The sequence below is a fragment of the Salvelinus fontinalis genome, chromosome 12 (genome assembly GCF_029448725.1).
Source record: "Salvelinus fontinalis isolate EN_2023a chromosome 12, ASM2944872v1, whole genome shotgun sequence".
Classification (NCBI taxonomy): Eukaryota; Metazoa; Chordata; class Actinopteri; order Salmoniformes; family Salmonidae; genus Salvelinus; species Salvelinus fontinalis.
In genome coordinates, this window is record NC_074676.1 from 37386026 (window position 1) to 37411686 (window position 25661).

Sequence of the window (25661 nt, forward strand, 5' to 3'; positions counted from 1 at the left end):
AAAGACTCAGCTCTCCCTACATCTCCTATTTCAGTTTCCATAGCAATGCCAAAGTCCGTTTATTGTTCTCCTCAAAGGCTGACCAGATTTGTGATGTGGCTGCTCTATTTGGCTTGATTCGTTTTTGTTGCCCCCTCCACTATTTAATCAGTGTCCTTGTGATCCTGGCCGTGGCAGCGTGCGGGCTGGGTAATTGGCTTAGGCTGAGCAGTGCCAGCTGTGCAACAAATTCAAGCTCCAGTCCACTCTGCCTCATAGCGTGTAAATGACAAGCTGGGAGAAAAACCACGGAATTGGGGCTACTGCCTGCCGGTCCTCCCAGCCTCAGGTCACGGCCTTGCTGAAATCCAACTCTCAGTGCATAAAAGACCACTCTTTGAAAAAGTATTCGGTATGAAGTCATGCAGAAATTATACTTTGACCGAATTTCCTAGACATTTTTTATTGAGTTCATATGCGCACGTCTTGAAGGGAGCAGCTGTTGGAATTTCATCAGATTGTGTCATATCCGTGTCCTTATACTGTATATCATCTAATATAGATGTACACATCATGATAGAGATGTACACATCATGATAGAGATGTACACGTCACAAAATTCTTGGTCCTACATAACCTCTGTCTTGTCCTCCCTCCCTTCATCTTCTGATCTGCAAGCCAGACTGGAGCGATGACAGATCTGAAACTGGTAAAAAAGAAGGAAACAGCTGAGTTGAAGACTTCAGTACATCTCCTTTGTGCTCTCATGGTCTCTTGTCTTCTCCAGATGTTTTTTTCTTCCTTGTCACGTTCCTGACCTGTTTTCTGTTGTTTGGTTGTGTTTATTGGTCAGGGCGTGAGTTTTGGGTGGGCAGTCTATGTTTTCTGTTTCTATGTTGGTTTTGGGTTGCCTGGTATGGCTCTTAATTAGAGGCAGGTGTTTTGCGTTTTTCTCTAATTGAGAGTCATATTAAGGTAGGTTGTTCTCACTGTTTGTTTGTGGGTGATTGTCTCCTGTGTCAGTGTCTGTATGTTATGCCACACGGGACTGTTCCGGTTTTTGTTAGTTAGTGCGTTTTATGTAGTCTGTTTTCCTGGTTCATGCGTTCTTCACGTTGTATGTAAGTTCGTGTCCAGGTCTGTCTACATTCGTTTATTTGTTTTGTAATTATTCAAGTGTTCGTCGTGTTCTTCTGTTTTTGTTTATTAAATCATTATGTATTCACAACCCGCTGCATTTTGGTCAAATCCCTGCTACTCCTCTTCGGATGAGGAGAAGGAGGAAGCCCGTTACATTCCTCAGCTTCTCAGAGGCCAGCTCGTATGTGTGTGTGTGTGTTACAACACAATTACAACTGAGTATAATTAACCAAAATTACTCAAAATCCGCAAGCTAAGATTCCATGGTCAGGTGCAACAGACAAATTCAAGAAATTGTGTAATTAAGCAATAAGGCCCGAGGGGGTGTGGTGTATGGCCAATATAACACAGCTAAGGGCTGTTCTTTCACATGACGCAACGCGGAGTACCTGGATACAGCCCCTAGCCATGGTATATTGGCAATATACCACAAACACCTGAGGTGCCTTTTTCTTTTTTACTTTTACCCCTTTGGTCAGGGCCAGCTGTAACACAGCCTGGGATCAAACTCGGGTCTGTAGTGTCTCAACTACTGTGATACACCTGAGGTGCCTTATTAAACTGGTAACCAACGTAATTAGAGCAGTGAAAATAAATGTTTTGTCCTACCTATGGTATAAGGTCTGATATACCACAACTTTCAGCCAATCAGCATTCAGAGCTCGAACCACCCAGTTTATAAAATGCAAATAATGCACTGTGTGGACAAGCTGTGACTACACAGCTATGCCCTTCCCTTGCTTTGTTCTCTGTGCTGGCAGGAGCATGATGTCAATGATATCAATGACCCATTGTCAATTGGAAAGTAAATTATTGTGTTGTGATTGATTGGGTGTGATAGTATCCACAACACTCACTACTTACATTGCCTTTAGTAATGGATAAATACGTGAGCCTGAAGTATGAACGCTAAACGCCAAATTCATGACATTCGTTCTCTGAACCACTTTGAGGTCTTTGGAGGCACCTACAATATTGTCAGCTCGCTAGTTTATGAAATCATCCATCCGAAACACTGAAAAAGAACAGATACTCAGGGCTCCCGAATGGCGCAGCAGTCTAAGGCACTGCATCTCAGTGCAAGAGGCATCACTACAGTCCCTGGTTTGAATCCAGGCTGAATCGCATCCAGCCGTGATTGGGAGTTCCATAGGGCGGCGCACAATTGACCCAGCGTCATCCGGGTTTGGCCGGGGTTGGCCGTCATTGTAAATAAGAATTTGTTCTTAACTGACTTGCCTAGTAAAATAAAGGTAAAAAAAAATAAAAAAAAGATAACCAGTGACCTCCGTGACACCTTCAAGCTTCTCTTCTCAGTGCTTCTGTTTGGTTCCCTCCCTGTTTCACCACAGTCAAATCCCATTTACCCACTTAAGATGGCTGCCAGAGCCAGGGAGAAAAATACAAATATTTCCACATCCACCTCCTGTAATGGCATGTTTACATGTTGTCCTCGTTCCTCATTTACAGTCTAGAAAATAAGCCATTGTATATCTCACTAAGGTAGCTAGCAGAACAGCAGGTTCGTGAACTGTGAGCAGGAAAAGAGAGAAGGAGGAGAGGAAAGGAAAGAGAAGCCAGCTGGAGTGTTTCAGGGCCTGTCGTAATGTCGTTAGCACACCTGGAGGCAAATCGCTGGGTAATTAAAGAGCGTACGGCCACGTCTGCACGCAACCACATTAACCCAACACACCTCAATTAGAGCAGAGAAAGGGTCTGTTGTGGGCGAGAGAGAGCGGCGGTCTACGTATCAGCCCTTGACGTGTCAAATATGATACAACAAACGGCTAAGCCCTCTGCTAATAAAGCCTGGAATTTGTTTTCTTTTTCATCAGGCACTGAAGCTGGAGACACGCCAGGACCCGAAATGAAAGGCTTATCTTACCTTTACTGCAAAAGTGCAGGACTTTGTGTGAAGACGTATAGCAACACTTGCAACCACTTGTTAACTTCAACAATATAACAACAACAAAAACAGTAAAGAGACAAAAGGCCACAATGCAGTGTATTTTACTGCACTGACTTCTGCTAGAGGCCTCTGTAGTCACTTTGACTCGCAACTGACAGACTTATGCAAGCCATTTTACAGCAAAATACTATACCTTAAAATTAAAAAAAAAAAGATATTCTTTGGATAACCCATTTCGCAATCAATATTCAACCATGATGGTTACGCATGGTTTATTTCTACAATTTAATTATTCCTCCACTTCCTGTGTGTGTGTGTGTGTGTGTGTGTGTGTGTGTGTGTGTGTGTGTGTGTGTGTGTGTGTGTGTGTGTGTGTGTGTGTAGCACATCAATCACCTGCATGGTAGACAAAGGGCAAGTTTTTTTCCTCTCTCACCTCACACCACATTTCCCTCCCAGTTCCCACAGCCACGGGCGAGCCCGAGCAGCTCAGCGACGTCACAAACAGGCATGCCTGTGTGGTCGCCAAACCCTCTCAATACTCTAAACTGGTTTCCTTTTTTAAGCACCCTTCCCCTTACTTCATTAGCACTGGTGTAAAATAACTTGTCAGGTAAAAGCAATTTTCCAGATCTAGGATACCTGATTCAACTTGTCAACTAATCATCAAGCTTTTGAGGTCAATCAGGTGAGCTAGTTCAGGGCTAGAACAAAATGGTAAACGTCTGGGGGTCCCCAAGGAGATGTTTGAGAAACACTGGTTTAGACTATTGAGATGCACCCCTGCATCACAGTTCCCATAGCCATTCTTTTCAGAACCTCTGACCGGCGAACCTCTGTAGCTTTGTCAGCCGAGTGATCGGTCAGCTATGATTTATGACGACTATCCTCCATCCCCCACCATTTCCTGAGCTCAGCTAAAATCACCTCACCTCCATCTTCCTTCCCCACTGTCTTCTGGAATGTTCTCATAGAGCCCGAGTACTGTTGCTAATTCCTGAAATGTAATTTACATTTCACTGTGATTGTTAGGTGTGAGGAGGTTCACCACCTGCATAGGAACTGTACAGTATGGTTAGTTAATCTGTAAATACAAGCAGCACTGATGAAACCTGCTGTTGGATGTGAAGCAACATCTTCACAGTTCACACAAGCCCCTGATAACATGTCTCCACCCTGGGGTAGATGGTGGTAATTGCTTATGGGAGTGAAGTGTTTATTTAATTTGACCATGTAGTAAATCAGTACAACAACAAGACAGATATTATATTATTTAAAAACATTTATTTATACATTTTACATTTTCAAGATAATAGCAATATCATCCTCCTACACAGTAACAGCAATAGTAAAGCCTTCAACAAATGTATATTCTTACAATGAAAAACTTTTTTGAAATAAAATGTACTGTGACCATCAAAAAAATGAATAAAACTCTACAGTTTTGTACAATACATACACTATATATACAAAAGTATGTGGACACGCCTTCAAATGAGTGGATTTGGCTATTTCAGCCACACCCGTTCCTGACAGGTGTATAAAATCAAGCACACAGCCATGCAATCTCCATAGACAAACATTGACAGTAGCATGGCCTTACTGAAGAGCTCAGTGACTTTCAATGTGGTACTGTCAAAGGATGCCACCTTTCCAACAAGTCAATTCACCAAATTTCTGCCCTGTTGGAGCTGCCCCGGTCAACTATAAAGTGCTGTTATTGTGAAGTGGAAATTTCTAAGAGCAACAACGGCTCAGCCGCTAAGTGGTAGGCCACACAAGTACACAGAATAGGGCCGAAGAGTGTTGAAGCGCGTAGCGTTTAAAAATCGTCTGTCCTTGGTTGCAATACCTCACTACGAGTTCCAAACTGCCTCTGAAAGCAATGTCAGCACAATAACTGTTTATCGGGAGCTTCATGAAATGGGTTTCCATGGTCGAGCAGCTGCAGAAAAGCCTAAGATCACCACGCGCAATGGCAAGCGTCGGCATTGCGAGCAGGTGTCCACATACTTTTGGTCATTTAGTGTATGTCTTTGTATCTATGTATAAATCTTATTGTATTCTCAAAAAGATCTAAAGACAAAAATAGATTTTTAAATCTCATTTCTAGTAGTAGAATGAAAGCACTGAAAAAGTGCACACAGCATATAGACCTAAATGACAGAAACAGGTAATCTGTTTTGAGTCTCAAACAGTGAAACAAAATAAAGCTTCTATAATGCTTCTTCTTTAAGAAATCTTAAACAACTCTTTACATTTTTTTTTGTAATGCATAACATGAAATAAACTTTAATCAGCATGTGCCAGGTCCTGATCTGATGTCAAGGCAAAAAAATTACAAAACTAATAACAGAGAAAACCGTTAGCCTTGTATCAAAGCTGTATCATGGTTGTATTGTGGCTGTATCAAGGCTGTATCTTCATAGTTGTATCAAGGCTGTATCAAGGCTGTATCATGGTTGTATCATGGCTGTATCTTTAAAGTTGTATCATGGCTGTATCATGGCTGTATCATGTTGCATCATGGTTGTATGTAGGCTGTATCTTCATAGTTGTATCATGCTTGTATCTAGGCTGTTTCTTCATGGCTGTATCATGCTTGTATCTAGGCTGTAACAAGGCTGTATCTTCATAGTTGTGCAAATGAGATACATGTTCTACTACCCTGTTTCTACTACCCTTGTGCTAGCGGGCTTTCTCTAAATTCCAACACCCGCACACAGACCCACACAGACCCACACAGACACACACAGACACACACAAAGAGAGCTCTCTTTCACATCTACGTCTGCCCCAGGCAGCCCTTTGTGGTCTAACCGCTCGACACAGACAGGCAGCTGGTGGTGGAGCTGAGGCGGCTCTTCTTGGGGGCCTTGGGTGCAGGCGGGGGGCTGATACTGAAACTCCTGACCTTATTGAAACTGTTCCTCAGGCTACTATGCCTGGTGCTCCCCGTGCTGCTGGTCTCCTTGGACACGAAGGCATCAGGGTGACAGAGGCCTGCCCTAAGGCAGCAGCAGCACAGCAGCCCTGCGATGGCCTTCCTCAGCTCTGTGCTACCCAGGGCGTAGATGACAGGGTTCAGAGCAGAGTTGAGCACGGCCAGAGCAATGACCCAGTCGGCACTGAAGAGGGGCGCGCACTGCCGCGACACACAGAAAAAGTCCAGGAGCAGCAGGGCGAACAGAGGGCCCCAGCACATGATGAACACACCCACGATGGAGATTACCGTCTTCAGGAGCCCCAGGGATCGCTTGCGGCTGCGCTGGGATCCCACCTTGGCGCTGCTGCGCACGTGGCAGTAGATGGCGCCGTAGAGCACGCCGATGGCCAGCAGGATGAGGGAGAAGATGAGCAGAGAGAAGAAGATGTAGCTCTTGGAGTAGAGCGGCAGCAGGGTGGAGCAGCTCTCCAGGCTGCACACGCAGTTCCATCCCAGCAGGGGGAGGAAGCCGATGGCGAAGGCCAGGATCCAGCACAGCGCCACCAGGACGTAGATACGACATGTCTTCCTGGCTGACTTCTGGTGCAGTGGCTTCATCATAGTGGTGTAGCGCTCCACTGCTATCAGCAGCAGGCTGAAGATAGAGGCAGCCAAGGTCACAAACATCACCCCTTCCCTGAACAGCCACAGAGCTGCGCTCAGTCTGAACGTCTGGCTGCCAGACATGCAGATGTTGACCACGTAGGCCGCCCCGGCCAGCAAGTCGCTGAGGGTGATGTTGGCGATGCACACGTAGACCCAGCGGTGGCTGTTGCGGATCCTTGAGAGCACGGCCACCAGGACCAGCAGGTTCTCCAGGATGATGAGGATGCTGATGAAGAGGGAGAGGAACGCTCCCAAGCTCAGGCCACCTTGGCGGGGCGCGCGGTGCTGCAGGCGCCCTGTGTGGTTGTAGTGCTCCAGGATCACATTGTTGCTAATACTGCTTCTACTGCTGTTGTTGGTGATGTTGCTACTCCAGAGGTACAGGTAGGGGCAGGAGGTTGAGGAGCTCAGGGAGGACAGGGCATCCATGGCTGGGCTGTGCAGAGCTTGATCGGGCTGTGCTGGGTTCGGCTGGGCTTGGCAGGTCAGAAAATGGCTGGATTGGGCTGGATAAGGCAAGACTTGGATGCGTGTAGAACTCCTGCAGTAGGCCCCGGGCCCCGACTCAGGCTAACACACTCTCTCCACTGGAGCTCTGCTGTCTCACAACCCACCTAGCAAACACAGGGAGATATTTGATATGAAAAGATGTGTGATAAGCGATAATAATGAGGTACAAGCTGTTTGTAGCGCATGAACTGAAGGTAATGAAAATAATATATTTTGTTGGTATATTGCATAGTTTATAAATTCATTGTGAGAAGCTGGGGGAAAACTATTTTCAGAAAATTAGATAAGAATTTGTCAGTTGACCCGACCTCGTAAAACTGCATGCCTCCACTAGCATGTGTTAGGGCCATTTAAACCTCTCTGTACCATTTAAACCACACTGTGGTTAGCTGGGAGGAGCAGCCAGCTGCAGCCAGGAAGGGGATTTAAGTTCAATCTGCACGTGAAGTCAACATCTTTGAAAGTCGTAAAACTGCTATATCAAAATTCCTATTATTAGCGATAATTGAAAAACCGTGTTCCACTCTGGAGTGAAATAAAGAGTACCACATTATATTTATTTATTTTCTTAATTTTTTGATTTTATAAAACAATTTCCCTTTAAATTCCAAGATTTTTCCTTTTTTGCTAAATTTGTGTTAGAATTTGTTGCATGTGAGCAAAAGCTTACATGGCCACAAATGCCTTGCAAATGTATTGCTACAGTTATATGTAATATATGTAACCATACACCTGGTTCTCCATTCCAAGTTTTTTTTCTCGTCTAAAATCACTATCTAATTGTATAATTTCATATGAATAACACATGAAGTGAAGAGAAGTTGTGTATAATTTAGATTTTAACAAAATAAACAGTTGTTACTTAATGTGTTACTTACATGTGCAGAGATACTGTTGGTAGTGATGCTGTGTGGAAGGCCATCCCCTGTGTGGGCTGATAGAACACATCTGCACTACTCTATTGAAGAGACGAGGAAGGAACTTATGGTACCACACCCATAAGGACCAACACACACACACACACACACACACACACATATATGCACACACACACACACGATGCAAGAGGTTATTGACACTGATGAGCTGTTTCATCACTGCTCAAGAGAAAACACACTAATTGTGAAATGCTTTAGAATGTGACCATTCAGATGGATGCCATCAATCAATGTGTGAATTGATCATTTGATATGGGCTAATCCACACTTCCATGAGGCCATCACAATACAGTTTTGTTGATTGTTTGCTGTAATTTTCCACATACTTAATCTCAATGACGTGAACACTTTTCCCAACACTTGAGCCATGTTTTGACCCCTGCAATACTTTAATCCTACTGCCCAAGTTACTCCATGATGATTACGGGAAGGGCCGTTCAGTGTTTTCCTAATACATGTAATGTTGAAGTGATTGGAGCAGGATGTTTTCAAGGATATGTTGCAAGATACTTTTTCTACTAGAAAGGCATCAACCCAGTGTTTTTACTCAATATTTCTCAGAAAGAAAAAAATTATCCTGACACGAAGAAAACAGGAACCTTCTGATCAGATGTGTAACGGGGCCCCTCCCTTTGGTTCCCCTACTATAGATGTACAGCTATGGTTTCACACCTCACTTCACCCAGCTGTGACAGACCACAGTCCTGCCAACAATGGCCTACTTACCACCCGGTGAGCCCCAACCACTTACCATAACTGACCAAAGTCAACATCACACACGCGGTAAAGACAAATATCACTACTGATTAAAAAAAGGTGCTGTCAGTGATAAACGTTAAAGCACACTTCTTCCTTCAGATCAACTACTTGTTCCAGCTGAAGCGCATCTGCAATCTCATGCTTAACTTGACTCATGGTGAGTCATTTAAGGAAAGTGAGGCCACAAGTTTAAAGTTTGTATTGTCACATGCACAAGTACAGTGAAATGCCTTTCTTGCTTGCTCTTTCCCAACAATAAAGTAATCAATATCTGTAGTACTATAAAACATTATAAAAAAGTCAAGTAGAACAAAAAACGCACAAGAAATAGAAAGAAGAACACAAGAAAGTAAGTAAATAAGCTATATTGAGGGTCAGTTCTAATACCATGTTTACAATGTGCAGGGATACTGGAGTGGGAGGGTTATATACTGTATGTACAGTATACCGTAGGTGCATCAGGATATACACAAGAAAAACACCAAAAAACACAACATGCAACACTTTCAAAGATTTTACTGAGTTACATTTCAAAAAAGGAAATCAGCCATTAAAATCATTCTAAATTCTCTTGCACCAGCTCTGGTGGACAATTCTGCAGTCAGCATGCCAACTGCACACTCACTCACAACTTGTGTTGTGTGACAAAACTGCACATTTTATAGTGGCCAATTGTTGTTCACAGTACAAGGTGCACATGTGTAATGATCGTGCTGTTTAATCAGCTTCTTGATATAACACACCTGTCAGGGGGATGGATTATCTTGGCAAAGGAGAAATGCTCACTAACAGGGATGTAAACAAATTTGTACATTTTTGAGAAACAAGATTTTTGTGTGTATAGAGAATTTCTGGGATCTTTTATTTCAGCTTATTTCAACACTTTACATGTTGCATTTATATTTTTGTTCAGTATATTATAAACAAAGTAGCAGCAGCGTATTGGATGATTGTATGTGACTGTGTGTGAAAATGTGTGTACAGTCAGTATGAAAGTGTCTGCGTGTTATGTGTGTGTGAGAAAATTAAGTGAGTGTGTGTTGGAGTGTCAGTGTGAGTAAGTGAGTGTGCATAGAGTGAGTGTTTGAGTGTGCAAAAATTAAATAGAAAGGTCAATGCAGATACTTGTTGCTTCGATTCCGCTTGCCGTACGGAAGCAGAGAGAACAGATTATATCTATGGTTTAGATGGCTGGAGGCTTTAACAATTTTCCGGGCCTTCCTTTCACACAGCCTGATATACCGTGCATTCGGAAAGTATTCAGACCCCTTGATTTCATCCACACTTTGGTACTTGACAGCCTTATTCTGAAATGTATTAAATTGTTATTTTTCCCTCATCAATCTACACACAATACCCCATAATGACAAAGCAAAAACAAGTTTTTAGAAAAAATAAATATTCAGACCCTTTACTCAGTACTTTGTTGAAGCAACTTTGGCATCGAGTACAACCTCAAGTCTTCTTGGGTATGATGCTACAAGCTTGGCACACCTGTATTTGAGGAGTTTCTCACATTATCCTCTGCAGATCCTCTCAAGCTCTGTCAGGTTGGATGGGGAGCGTTTGCTGCACAGTTATTTTCAGGTCTCTCCAGAGATGTTCGATCGGGTTAACGTCCGGGCTCTGGCATGGCCACTCAAGGACATTCAGAGACTTTTCTCGAAGCCACTCCTGCTTTGTCTTGGCTGTGTGCTTAGGGTCGTTGTCCTGTTGGAAGATGAACGTTTGCCCCAGTCTAAGGTCCTGAGCACTCTGGAGCATTTTTTAATCAAAGATCTCTCTGTACTTTGCTCTGTTCATCTTCCCCTCGATCCTGACTAGTCTCCCAGTCCCTGCCGCAGTTTCATCAGACCAGAGAATCTTGTGTCTCATGGTAAGAGAACTTTAGGTGCCTTTTGGCAAACACCAAGCTGGATGTCATGTGCCTTTTACTGAGGAGTGGCTTCCGTCTGGCCACTCTACCATAAAGGTCTGATTAGTGGAGTGCTGCAGAGATGGTTGTCCTTCTGAAAGGGTCGCCCATCTGGAGCTCTGTTAGAGTGACCATCGGGTTCTTGGTCACCTCCCTGACCAAGGCCCTTCTCCCCCGATTGCTCAGTTTGGCCGGGAGGCCAGCTCTAGGAAGAGTTTGGTGGTTCCAAACTTCTTCCATTTAAGAATGATGGAGGCCACTGTGTTCTTGGGGACCTTCAATGCTGCATAATTTTTTTTGTACCCTTCCCCAGATCTGTGCCTCGACACAATCCTGTCTCGGAGCTCTACGGACAATTCCTTTGACCTCATGCCTTGGTTTTTTGTGGGACCTTAAATAGACAGTTGTGTTCCTTTCCAAATCATGTCCAGTCTATTGAACTTCCACAGGTGGACTCCAATCAAGTTGTAGAAACATCTCAAGGATGATGTATGGAAACATGATGCACCTGAGCTCAATTTCAGATCTCATAGCAAAGGGTCTGAATACTATTGTAAAGAAGATGTTTTTGTTTCTAGTTTTTAATAAATTTGCAAAAATGTCAAAAAAACAATTTTCGCTTTATCATTATGGGCTATTGTGTGTAGATTGATGAGGGGGAAAAAATATTCAATCAATTTTAGAATAAGGCTGTAACGCAACAAAATGTGGAAAACGTCAAGGGTTCTGAATACTTTCCGAATGCACTGTAGAGGTACTAGATGGCAGGGAGCTCTGCCCCAGTGATGTACTGGGCTGTTTGCAACATCCTCTGTAGCGCCATACGATCGAGGGCAGTGCAATTGTTATACCAAGCAGTGATGCAGCCAGTCAAGATGCTCTCGATGGTGCAGCTGTAGAACCTTTAGAGGATTTGAAGGCCCATGCCAAAGTGGTTTGATTTAGATCTACACATTCTCGTTTAATGAGTAACCTCTCATTGAAATTACCTTTCTGCCACTGAATAATGCAAATAACAAACCCAATGGCCAATTAGCTGAATAAATATTTAGATCTCACCTGTCTTTGGGGCAGCCACGCAAACAATGAAAACACTGTCATAGTAAAGTTAGTTTTAATCTTCCTAGTTTTACCTACATTTCAGGGTAATAAGGCATTTACTCCCTGACGGAGTAAAAAAAATCACAACATCTAATTTTTCAATAAGGCTGTAGTGAAATCTTGCATGCTTCAATAATCTTCTAGTAAAATAGGTGATACATATGAACCTTTTCTCAATCAAGTGATGCTACAGAGGCAGTATCGGTTTGTGGGCCTGAAAAAAACTGTCCAGAAAAGGTAACAGAAACAACCGCATCCTTGGCTGTCAACACCCATAACTGTTGAAAACGCCCTTTCTCTGAAAATACAACTAAAACCACAATGTGCATAGCGTAGACTACAAGGAAATGGAAACTATAAACTTGTTTACATTCCTTCCCCCAACATTCAGCAAGTTATGAAACCTTTTTATTTTTATATTTAAGTATGCACAATATGCCAAATAGAGTGGAAAAGTTGCCCTTAACCATAGATAGGCTACAGCAGAATAATGATATTTTCCCCTCTCCATAATGATTAAGGTTAGGATTAGAGGTAGGGTAATCTGATACTAGATATTTTATGGTCTATGCTAGAACATATTCTGCCTTAATTGAGCATGTATGTGAGTCACAGGTACATATCAGTTGCTGACCTACTAATTGGGGCATTCAAGGTCAATACTGCGTTAAATTATCAATGTGATTTTATAGCTTTACTTACAGTATATGCTTTTCCTCAAGAAATAAATCACATAACAGTTAGAATCATCTGCACATACACCTACAGTAAGTCAATTACTGATGACAACGGGCAAGTAGTCTATCCCACAGACTTCTAAACTCAGCAAAAAAAGAAACATCCTCTCACTGTCAACTGCATTTATTTTCAGCAAACTTAACATGTGTAAATATTTGTTTGAACATAAGATTCAACAACTGAGACCTAAACTGAACAAGTTCCACAGACATGTGACTGACAGAAATTGAATAATATGTCCCTGAACAAAGGGGGGGAGGGGGGGTCAAAATCAAAAGTAACAGTATCTGGTGTGGCCACCAGCTGCATTAAGTAATGCAGTGCATCTCCTCATGGACTGCACCAGATTTGCCAGTTCTTGCTGTGAGATGTTACCCCACTCTTCCACCAAGGCACCTACAAGTTCCCAGACATTTCTGGGGGGAATGACCCTAGCCCCCACCTTCCGATCCAACATGTCCCAGACGCGCTCAATGGGATTGAGATCTGGGCTCTTCGCTGGCCATGGCAGAACAATGACATTCCTGTCTTGCAGGATATCACGCACAGAACAAGCAGTATGGCTGGTGGCATTGTCATGCTGGAGGGTCATGTCAGGATGAGCCTGCAGGAAGGGTACCACATGAGGGAGGAGGATGTCTTCCCTGTAAAGCACAGCGTTGAGATTGCCTGCAATGACAACAAGCTCAGTCCGATGATGCTGTGACACACCGCCCCAGACCATGACGGACCCTCCACCTCCAAATCGATCCCGCTCCAGAGTACACGCCTCGATGTAACGCTCATTCCTTCGACAATAAACGCAAATCCGACCATCACCCCTGGTGAGACAAACCCGTGACTCGTCAGTGAAGAGCACTTTTTGCCAGTCCTGTCTGGTCCAGCGACAGTGGGTTTGTGCCCATAGGCAACGTTGTTTCCAATGATGTCTGGTGAGGACCTGCCTTACAACAGGCCTACAAGCCCTCAGTCCAGCCTCTCTCAGCCTATTGAGGACAGTCTGAGCACTGATGGATTGTGCGTTCCTGGTGTAACTCGGGCAGTTGTTGTTACCATCCTGTACCTGTCCCGCAGGTGTGATGTTCGGATGTACCGATCCTGTGCAGGTGTTGTTACACATGGTCTGCCACTGCGAGAACGATCAGCTGTCCATCCTGTCTCCCTGTAGCGCTGTCTCAGTACGGACATTGCAATTTATTGCCCTGGCCATATCTGCAGTCCTCATGCCTCCTTGCTGCATGCCTAAGGCACGTTCACGCAGATGAGCAGGAATCCTGGGTATCTTTCTTTTGGTGTTTTTCAGAGTCAGTAGAAAGGCTTCCTTGGTGTCCTAAGTTTTCATAACTGTGACCTTAATTGCCTACCGTCTGTAAGCTATTAGTGTATTTACGACTGTTCCACAGGTGCATGTTAATGAATTGTTTATGGTTCATTGAACAAGCTTGGGAAACAGTGTTTGAACCCGTTACAATGAAGATCTGTGAAGTCATTTGGATTTTTACGAATTATCTTTGAAAGACAGGGTCCTGAAAAAGGGACGTTTCTTTTTTTGCTGAGTTTATAAAGATCATCATAACATACAAACTTCACTGGGCAGCATTGCAAAATAAAATGTACTCATACATGTTATTCAATATTTTACCAACATCGTTTGTGCGCGTGAACATGCGTCTGCATAGCAAAGAAATCCTAACACCTCGATCACACCTTCAGAAACATTGCATTTTGGTACACCAGAAGTACATCAATTTCCAATGGAACACTGTACTTGCCTTGCAGCATTGCATTGTAGCATTGCATTGCAGAGGCAGTTGCAGTGCGTTCTGTATGGTGCATACAGTGGATTTACCAAACATAAGTAATGCTACGGCAAACACAGCTTTCCATTGGAAATGAATGTACTTCTGGTGTACCAAAACACAATAAAGCTGCAGGTGTGATCAAGGAGTTATTGGATATCATGAAGCTACAAACCCACTTGATGCTTGAAATACAAATTAGGAGAGATTCACTAAAGATATCTAGAAACTAACCAGGTTTCCCTTTTTATCAGCTAAAATGAGGACCATATGAATGTCAGGTAAAATAAGAACCCAATGTTAATCCCCCATCTCCCAGGACAAAGCTAGCTAAATGTCCATGAATGTTGTTTGTGTGTTCTGACCTGCCCCCAAATGAATATACAGTGCATTTGGAAAGTATTCAGACCACTTGCCATTTTCCACATTTTGTTACGTTACAGCACAGGTGTCAAACTCATTCCACGGGGGGCCGAGTGTCTGCGGGTTTTCGCTCCTCCCTTGTACTTGATTGATGAATTAACATCACTAATTAGTTAGGAACTCCCCACACCTGGTTGTCTAGGGCTTTATTGAAAGGAAAAACCAAAAACCTGCAGACACTAGGCCCTCCGTGGAATGAGTTTGACACCCCTGCGTTACAGCCTTATTCTAAAATGGATGCAATCGCTTTACAATCTACACGCAATACCCCATAATGACAAAGCAAAACCAGGTTGTTAGAAATTTTAGCAAATGTACAAAAAAACAACAACTGAAATATCACATTTACATAAGTATTCAGACCCTTTCTCAGTACTTTGTTGAAGCATTCCCATTCTTCTCTGCAGATCCTCTCAAGCTCTGTCAAGTTGGATGGGGAGCGTCGCTGCACAGCTATTTTCAGGTCTCTCCAGAGATGTTCAATCGGGTTCAAGTCCGGGCTCTGGCTGGGCCACTCAAGGATATTCAGAGACTTGTCCCGAAGCCACTTCTGCGTTGTCTTGGCTGTGTGCTTAGGGTCGTTGTCCTGTTGGAAGGTGAACCTTCGCTCCAGTCTGAGATCTTGACCACTCTGGAGCAGGTTTTCATCAAGGATCTCTCTGTACTTTCCCTCGATCCTGACTAGTCTCCCAGTCCCTGCCACAGAAAAACACCCCCACAGCATGAAGCTTCCCCGTAGAGATGGTGCCAGGTTTCCTCCAGATGTGAGTTCATTCTTGGTTTCATCAGACCAGAGAATCTTTTTTCTCATGGTCAGAGTCCTTTAGGTGCCTTTTGGCAAACTCCAAGCGCCCCTGTCATGTGCCTTTTAATGAGGAGTGGCTTCCGTCTGGCCACTCTACCATTACTGCCTGATTGGTGGAGTGCTGCAGAGATGGTTGTCCTTTTGGAAGATTCTCCCATCTCCACAGAGGAACTCTGGAGCTCTGTCAGAGTGACCATCGGGTTCTTGGTCACCTCCCTGACCAAGACCCTTCTCCCCCGATTGCTCAGTTTGGCAGGGAGACCAGCTCTAAGGAATAGTCTTGGTGGTTCCAAACGTCTTCCATTTAAGAATGATGGAGGCCACTGTGTTCTTGGGGACCTTCAATGCTGCCGAAATGTTTTGGTACCCTTCCCCAGATCTGTGCCTCGACACAATCCTGTCTCGGAGCTCTACGAACAATTACTTCGACCTCAAGGCTTGGTTTTTGCTCTGAAATGCACCGTCAACTGTGGGACCTTACATAGACAGGTGTGTGCCTTCCCAAATCATGTCCAATCAATTGAATGTACCACAGGTGGACCGCAATTCATTTGTAGAAACATCTCAAGGATAATCAGTGCAAACAGCATGGATCTGAGCTCAATTTCGAGTCTCATAGCAAAAGGTCTGAATACTTATGTAAATAAGATATTTCAGTTTTTTTATTTAATCTAAAAGCCTGTTTTCATCTATTTATATATATATATATTTTTTTTGAATAAGGCTGTAACGTAACAAAATATGGAAAAAGGGAAGGGGTCTGAATACTTTCCGAATGCACTGAACAAAAATATGAACTTGGGAGCCAGGCCGACCCACTGGGGAGCCAGGCCCAGCCAATCAGAATGCATTTTTCCCCACAAAAGGGCTTTATTACAGACCAAAATACTCCTCATTTTCATCAGCTGTCTGGGTGGCTGGTCTCAGACGATCCCACAGGTGAAGAAGCTGGATGTGGAGGTCCTGGGCTGGCGTGATTGATTACACGTGGTCTGAGGTTGTGAGGCAGGTTGGATGTATTGCCAAATTCTCTAAAACAATGTTGGGTGTGGCTTATGGTGGAGAAATTAACATTAAATTCTCTGGCAACAGCTCTGGTGTACAGTCCTGCAGTGAGCATGCCAACAACTTGTGTTGTGTGATAAAACTGCACATTTTAGAGTGGCTCTTTTATTGTCCACAGCACAAGGTGCATCTGTGTAATGATCATGCTGTTTAATTAGCTCCTTGATATGCCACACCTGTCAGGGGGATGGATTATCTTGGCAAAGGAGAAATGCTCACTAACAGGGATGTAAACAAATTTGTGCACAACATTTTTGAGAAATAAGCTTTATGTGAGTATGAAACATTTCACCATCTTTTATTTCAACTCATGAAACATGGGTCCAACACTTTACATATTGAATGTATATTTTTGTTCAGTTTAGTTGGTTCACATTTTGTTGTCATTTTTTAAGCTGTGTGTCATGATCGTGTCTGGTGTGGATGGACAAAATCCCCCTTTCGTCAAAAAATATTCTGGGAAGAGCTGTATCAACACCTGTTGGTCATTTAATGAAATTGCATGTACTATTCACAGACAAAGTTGTCAGTGCATACTCTTACCACATGGTGCTGATTTTCGCTCATTTATACTAGCAGAAGCCACTTTCAACTTGCTTTGTACTTTGTAAATCACACGAGCCTTGGTGTGGACCGATTTAGTCAAACTAAGCACTGCAATCAGGCCAAGTGGATGATATTTACAAATTGACACGGAATCATTCATTATCAGTAGGAAGCACTGTCTTCTGACAATCCTGGAATTTGGAGGTAAAATCGAGCATTTCTAGGTTTTATCAAACATCAGTATACTATACTGAACAAAAATAAAAACACAACATGTAAAGTGTTGGTCCCATGTTTCGTGAGCTGAAAAAAAAGATCCCAGATTTTTTCCCATACACACAAAAAGAGTATTTCTCTCAAATTTTGTGCACACATTTGATTACATCGTTGTTAGTGAACATTTTGCCAAGATAATTAATCTACCTGACAGGTGTGGAATATCAACAAGCTGATTAAACAGCATGATCATTACACAGGTGCTGGGGATAATAATAAAATGGCACTCTAAAATGTGCAGTTTTGTCACACAACACAATGGCACAGATGTCTCAAATTTTGAGGGAGTGTGCAATTGGCATGCTGACTGCAGGAATATACACCAGGACTGTTGCCAGAGAATGTAATGTTAATTTCTCTACCATAACGTCATTTTAGAGAATTTGGCAGTACGTCCAACCAGCCTCGCAACCGCAGACCATGAGTAACCACGCCAGCCCAGGACCTCCACATCCAGCTTCTTCACCTGTGGGATTGTCTGAGACCAGCTACCCAAACGGCTGATGAAACTGAAGAGTATTTATGTCTGTAATGAAGGCCTTTTGTGGGGAAAACGCATTCTGATTGACTGGGCCTGTCTCCCCAGTGGGAACAAAAATATAAACGCAACATGCAACAATTTCTAACATTTTACTGAGTTAGTAAAATCAGTCAATTGAAATAAATAAATTAGGCCCTGATGGAGTTCATTTGACTGGGCAGGGGTGAAGCTTTGGGTGGGCATAGGCCCACCCATGGCTTCACCCCTATTTCAATTGACTGATTTTACTATCTTAGTAAAATCTTAGAAATTGTTGCATGTTGCGTTTATATTTTTGTTCAGTATAGTTGCTAGGCTAATGAATCAGACTATGATACCAGTTTCTACCAAACATACCCGGACATGTCAACAACAAATGTAAACGTATAACTTGAAAAATACTTACCTTGGTTCTTTACCGGTTGTAAAATGCCTTTATTGCATGATGCTTTTCCATTGCAGGTCTAAATGTTACCAAAGATACTTTTAACTAAGTTTTACCCTGTGATGTCACTGCACTCAACGTTTAAAGTGCATCACTAATCTAATATCTGTAGATGGCGCTGAGCAATTACATGTTTGGTGGAACAGTGAGTTAGTTGCATTGTATGGAATATCCAGATAGGCTAAAAGTATTTCTCCAATAGAAATCCCCGATCACACTTGTGGGCGATGTCATGGCGACGTTGACTAGCAAAGCTCATGCGTAGAAGCAGCACGTTGGGTCTAATGAGCCTCACGCGCCAAACTGCGCATGTGCAGGCCGTCAACTCAAAGGCACTCCTTCGCTATAAAGTTGTTTTTGACGAAAATAAAAAACGTGTCCGTTTGTCACTTTCCCGAGGTTGGAATAATAACATGTTCATCTACTTAAGACACTGGCTAGAATCTAGGTTGTGTCTTTAGATTTAGAGAAAGGTAAAAACTAATAAATTATTTTTCACTCCTCTTATTGACTTCTCAAACACCAAACCCCGGCCTGGTCTGTTTGGTCGGTTTCGCAAGCGTTCCAGGAAGTCTTGCGTTGAAGCGCCTCTGGGTTTAGAAACTCTTTGGAATATCACTTGCGTTTTTTTCTCAACTTTTTTTTCACCGCGCGGAGCCTCGAGCTTGTGAGAGAAAGGAAGTAGCTAGCAGCAAACCAAATAATCATTGTAGTCAACTCGCGAAGCCAAGCAGTAGACTAGAAATGATGTACGATTAAATTTATTTTACCACATCAAGGTTACAGTATTTGGGTAAGATAGCCATTGAAAATAGGTATACTACATTGTAGAAAAATAACTTTGCGGCATGCTTCTAAACCGTTTTGTGATTAGCTACTATAAGCATATGTTTAGTGCTCGATTCTGAACGGCAACGTCCTTAGCTATGCTAACGTTAGCTGGAAGTATTTGGTTGGTTATCCAGTTTTGATTTCATCAAAAAGGGAACTACAAAATATTATTTCTGAATTGTCTATCAGTTGTATGCGGGAAATACAATAAGGAGTCAACTCAGACAATGAGAAAAACAACTGAACAAGGTAAGATACATTATTAGAATGCTTGTTTTGAACAAAAGTTTGTAAAGGAACAGATCATGAAAGCTGGGAAGCCGATATTAGCCAGAATTGTTGTACAGTATCCAAATAATTTGTTGTAGGAGTTTTAGTGCGCAAAGTATCTTGACAGTCATCATTTTTTCATAATATTAGCTAACAGATATTTCACTGTTTACAGTTCATTGATGTCTGATAATTCAAGTTACATTATTGTCTACGTCCTCTCCCAAATAGATACAAACGTATCATGTCACTCATTCAGAAATGAAAACGGCCTAATTTTCTTTCTGTCCTGACGAATTGTGTTGCAGCAGTTAGATATATATCCACTGACTGTATGGTTGACTTTGGAACGAGCAACATCACACTTAGAATGCTGAATAGTTATTCCATTGTTATTCGATCAGCCAGACAAGTTGGTTTTAAACTAAACAACAATAACCACATGTCACTTATGCATTCTGATAACCAGTGGGGTGGGCATCATTTGTGGAACGTTCCAACAGGAATCTGTTCCAAAAACGTTGTAAAGCACAAGGTTGCCAACAAACAACGCATACAAAGTAGTATGATCAATTCACCTAGCTAACTAGCTGACAAATAGGTATCAACTCACCACGCAGATTATTCTTAATGTTTGTAAGAAAAAAAAGAAAAAAGGGTACCAGAGTGAGGACAGACGTTTGGAATAAACGTGGTGAGTGAAAAACTTTAAATAAATAGCCCACTCCCTACTCAGTATCTTATTCTGACGCTATACAATGTGTCTGTTGACAACCTTGTTATTTACAACGTTTTTGGAACAGATTCCTGTTGGAATGTTCCACAAACTATACCCGCACTAACCAGTGCTCGTGCTCATTGTCTGAGCGTACACATTTACAAGCGTAGTCTACAGACTTTTTATTGCACAAATGACACATTTTGGAGCAAAAAAGAGTAGGTGAGCCAAACTTCATAGTTAAAGATTATTGTAAAGTGGTTGTTCCACTGGATGTCATTAGGTGAATGCACCAATTTGTAAGTCGCTCTGGATAAGAGCGTCTGCTAAATGACTTAAATGTAAATGTAAATGTAGTCCCATGTCCTTTCACCTCCACCCAACCACATGTTGCCAAAATGCTCCACAGCACTGTAAGCACATGAATATAATGTAGGAGCTGGGGAAAAACCTGTAACTGAAAAGACCAAATAAGAACAGTACATTTAGGTGTAGGTTTCTCTGAAAAGTCTGTCATTCTTGGTGTTGTTTCCAGTGTCAAATGTGGCAAGTCATTTCCTCCTGATGAAATAATGTATCTACACTTCCCTCTCTTGAGCTGCTCTGTTTGCCATATGTGTCTGCGTTAGTGGACCTAACCAATTCAACTACTTTGTTGAGAGATTCCTGTGCTGAACAAGATACAGCGGCCATTTCAGCCCCTAACTCTATCATAGTAAACGTGATTGCGGAACAGGAAACAAACTAATAAATATAGACTTCCGTAGCTGACTCAAATGCCTTAGAATGCTAGTTACAGACATGACATACACTACCATTCAAAAGTTTAGGGTCACTCAGAAATGTCCTTGTTTTTTAAATAAAAGCACATTTATTTGTCCATTAAAATAACATCAGGCAGTGTTCCTCTGTCCAGTGTGAGGTGTCTGCTTCTCAAACTAGATACTCTAATGTACTTGTCCTCTTGCTCAGTTGTGCACCGGGGCCTCCCACTCCTCTTTCTATTCAAATCAAAGTTTATTTGTTTATTTGTCCCGTGCACTGAATACAACAGTGAAATGCACTAACCAATAGTGCAAAAAAGGTATTAGGTGAACAATAGGTAAGTAAAGAAATAAAAAGCAGCGTAAAAGAGGGGTTGGGGGGGGGGGCACACAATGCAAATAGTCTGGGTGGCCACTTGATTACCTGTTCAGGAGTCTTATAGCTTGGGGGTAAAATGGCGCCGGGGGGGGGCGGTCTGTGCATATTTGTAAACAGCTGGTGCACAAAATCTGAGGAAGTCTAGATTTTGCTCGCCTGAAGTAGAGTATATTGTGATAAATTGCAGGCCTCTCTACTTGCCTAGAGAGTTTTCAGCTATACTTTGTGGCTGTTTATTTACCACCACAGACAGATGCTGGCACTAAGACCGCACTCAGTCCGCTGTATAAGGAAATATGCAAACAGTAAACCATTCACCCATAGGAGGCGTTCCTAGTGGCCGGAGACTTTAATGCAGGGAAACTTAAATCAGTTCTACCAAATTTCTATCAGCATGTTAAATGTGCAACCAGAGGGAAAAAAATTCTAGATCACCTGTGCTCAACACACAGAGATGCGTTCAAAGCTCTCCCTCGCCCTCCATTTGGTAAATCCGACCACAACTCTATTCTCCTGATTCCTGCTTACAAGCAAAAATTAAAGCAGGAAGCACCAGTGACTCGGTCTATAAAAAAGTGGTCAGATGAAGCAGATGCTAAACTACAGGACTGTTTTGCTATCACACACTGGAACATGTTCCGGGATTCTTCCGATGGCATTGAGGAGTACACCACATCAGTCACTGGCTTTATCAATAAGTGCATCGAGGACATCGTCCCCACAGTGACTGTACGTACATACCCCAACCAGAAGCACTGGATTACAGGCAACATTCGCACTGAGTTAAAGGGTAGAGCTGCCTCTTTCTTATAAGACCTCCGCCTGCTGGAGGTCATTTTGCAGGGCTCTGGCAGTGCACCTCCTTGCACAAAGGCGGAGGTACCGGTCCTGCTGCTGGGTTGTTGCCCTCCTACGGCCTCCTCCACGTCTCCTGATGTACTGGCCTGTCTCCTGGTAGCGTCTGCATGCTCTGGACACTACGCTGACAGACACAGCAAACCTTTTTGCCACAGTTCGCATTGATGTGCCATCCTGGATGAACTGCACTACCTGAGCCACTTGTGTGGGTTGTAGACTCCTTCTCATGCTACCACTAGATTGAGAGCACCGCCAGCATTCAAAAGTGACCAAAACATCAGCCAGGAAGCATAGGAACTGAGAAGTGGTCTGTGGTCACCACCTGCAGAATCACTCCTGTTTTGGGGGGTGTCTTACTAATTGCCTATAATTTCCACCTTTTGTCTATTCCATTTGCACAACAGCATGTGAAATTTATTGTCAATCAGTGTTGCTTCCTAAGTGGACAGTTTGATTTCACAGAAGTGTGATTGACTTGGAGTTACATTGTGTTGTTTAAGTGTTCCCTTTATTTTTTTGAGCAGTGTATTTTGATTTGTTGAAGACTTTTTTTCGTTACTATATGATTCCATATGTGTTATTTCATAGTTTTGATGTCTTCACTATTATTCTACAATGTGTAAAAATAAAGAAAAACCCTTGAATTAGTAGGTGTCCAAACTTTTGACTGGTAGTGTACATCTGGCGAAATAGAATCATTTATTGGTTCCATGTTTGTGTACAAAAAAATATCCACGAATATTGACCATGAAGTTCGCCATTTCACTATAATCGGGGATCCTGGAAACGATGCCTGCAGTACCGTGGTCGGCCTTCAACTTAAAATCTTCTATGTGAGGGGGCAGTCGTTCTCCCCTGGCTGGGAGGGAGGAGTGTTCCTTTGTTAGTGTAGTTTACCTTTTTGCTGCTTTTCGACAGTAACAGCAGTGTTACACTTGTGTACACACCCTGATGTTATACTAGGGAAATTGTCTTTCCATAGCTAGGGCTGACAGTGAGGCCTTGAAGTGCATAATCAACAACCTCTGCATAATGAAAACAGTTGCTTTGTGAGAAGGTGTTAAAGTTCACAGTTAGCCATTGTTATGACAAAAATGTAAATGTAAGCTGAAAAGTACCAGTGGCCTGGCTTTGACCCCAAGTGAGAGCAGATCTGCCGGTGCCATGGCCCAGTGAGATGCCGGTGCCAGCCTACGTAGATTGTAACGCTCAAGTCTGAGCCTTTTGGATCACACTGGGGTAAATCCTGTATGGAAATGCTTTGTCAGTTTACTCACCAAGCTACTCATTCACTGTCTCTAGTTTTCAAAAGGATGACGACAAGTTGTCATTATGTAGGCGTATTACAGTTGTGCACTCCGATAAGAATAACATATGTCTCGATTTTAGATTTTCATTCATGCCAATGACAGAATGAGTTATTCTGTACCACCATGATTTTTTAACACTGTAACAATTGGTTCTTTCTTATAAGCTCATCAGGGTTCCCTGAACTGATATTTTCTGGAAGCTTGTCCAATGTAGACTAGGAGATGGTGTTGCAGGTTTTGGGCGCAGGTCCTCTGTGTGTCTGTCTGTGATTGACTGGGGCTTTGATCAGAGCAAGCCTTTAATCCAAAGGAGCCCTGCCTGCAGAAAATTGACAGGAATGCTCCTGGGTGTGTCATCTTGTGGGGAGAGGGAAGAAAAAGAGCTTTGAATTCTGCAGCGAGCAGCTAACCGAGCTATGCGGTACGATTTGTGATGTGCGTTTGGTACAAACGTATGGCAAACACTTAGGATAGAGGGAAACTGATTGCTTGGAAGGCACTCCACATTCTTTCTGGCAACTCTGATCTCTCAATGTGGGCAATCCTGAGTTTATTGTAACTTTTATAAATAGCTGTAATTACAGTGTATAGTGAAAAAGGCAGACAGTCAATTTGAAGATGGCCTAAATTTGTTTGGTGCTGTTGTGCTTAGCCTTCATTCAGCTCACCACAGCCATCATAAAATAACATACTCAAAGTGAAACATAATGAAATCATGATGATGATCAAAGACTAAACAATATGTTTTAGCTGGAGATTTGGTGTAATGTTCACCCACACACACAATGCAACAACCTAGCACAGGATCACATGAAAAGTGTGTGCTGTCAGAGTCATGGACAGATGACTGTGACATTTTTAAAAGCCACTTGTTGCATAATGCTTGTCAAACGACATATCCCGCAAGATAGCATAGGCTTAGACAAGGTCATAATATGCACTTTCAAAGACCACATCACAGATTTACAGGCAGCCCCTGTAGATGTGTTCCCTGGTTGTTTGTTCCAGACAGGGAGGTAGGTATACAGATACCCTTTAAAAGCACTACATTATCTCTCAACCACAATTTAAGCCTTTGCCCAAAATTCATTCAGGTGAGAGGGTTTAGGTGGAGGGAATTGCTCATAAATATTCATTTTGGAGGTGGGTAAAAGTAGTTGTACCTGATCCCAACACTTTTTCACTAAAGCATATTTACCAGACGTCCACTGGCACACTCTGATAATAAAAGTATATGCATTGCGGGCAGACATGGCTCTGGACTAGAGGTTGACCGATTAATCGGAATGGCCGATTTAATTAGGGCCATTTTCAAGTTTTCATAACAATCTGTAATTTTGGACGCAGAATTTTTAGTTTTTAAACCTTGATTTAACTTTTTTTTTACCTTGTCAGCTCAGGGATTCAATCTTGCAACCTTACGGTTAACTAGTCCAACGCTCTAACCACCTGCCTCACGAGTAGCCCGCCTGTTACACGAATGCAGTAAGAAGCCACGGTAAGTTGCTAGCAAGCATTAAACTTATCTCATAAAAAACAATCAATCAATCATAATCACTAGTTATAACTACACATGGTTGATGATATTACTAGTTTATCTAGCGTGTTCTGCGTTGCATATAATCGATGCAGTGCGCATTTGCGAAAAAGGACTGTCGTTGCTCCAACGTGTACCTAACCATAAACATCGAAGCCTTTCTTAAAATCAATACACAGAAGTAGATATTAGGTAAGTAGATATGCACGCAGTCAGGGTATATGCAACAGTTTGGGCCGCCTGGCTCATTGCGAACTAATTTGCCAGAATTGTATGTAATTATGACAACATTGAAGGTTGTGCAATGTAAGAGGAATATTTAGACTTATGGATGCCACCGTTAGATAAAATACGGAACGGTTCCGTATTTCACTGAAAGAATAAATGTTTTGTTTTCGAGATGATAGTTTCCGGATTCGACCATATTAATGACCTAAGGCTCGTATTTCTGTGTGTTATTATGTTATAATTAAGTCTATGATTTGATAGAGCAGTCTGACTGAGCGATGGTGGGCACCAGCTCGCTCGTAAGCA

The 25661-nt window shown here is 42.6% G+C and overlaps 2 protein-coding genes across 8 annotated transcripts in view; one reads left to right on the forward strand and one right to left on the reverse strand.

The window, feature by feature from the left end:
- Positions 1-4336: 4336 nt before the first annotated feature.
- On the reverse strand, positions 4337-8085 carry LOC129867314 (sphingosine 1-phosphate receptor 4-like). The gene is made up of 2 exons (XM_055940633.1): positions 8009-8085; positions 4337-7234 (listed from the first exon to the last, which is right to left on the reverse strand). The coding sequence occupies exon 2, from the start codon at positions 7047-7049 to the stop codon at positions 5844-5846; it is 1206 nt and encodes a 401-aa protein (XP_055796608.1). The 5' UTR covers positions 7050-7234; positions 8009-8085; the 3' UTR covers positions 4337-5843.
- A 10984-nt stretch (positions 8086-19069) lies between these two features.
- The window catches only part of LOC129867315 (unconventional myosin-IXb-like), a 118481-nt gene continuing 111889 nt past the window's right edge, over positions 19070-25661 (forward strand). For 2 of the 7 annotated variants that reach the window (XM_055940639.1, XM_055940640.1), the window contains exon 1: positions 19073-19540. The gene's annotated coding sequence lies outside the window, so the exon portion shown is untranslated. Of the gene's footprint in view, positions 19541-25661 lie in introns of all 7 variants that reach the window. The other 5 variants (XM_055940634.1, XM_055940635.1, XM_055940637.1 and 2 more) reach the window with 4 other exon arrangements.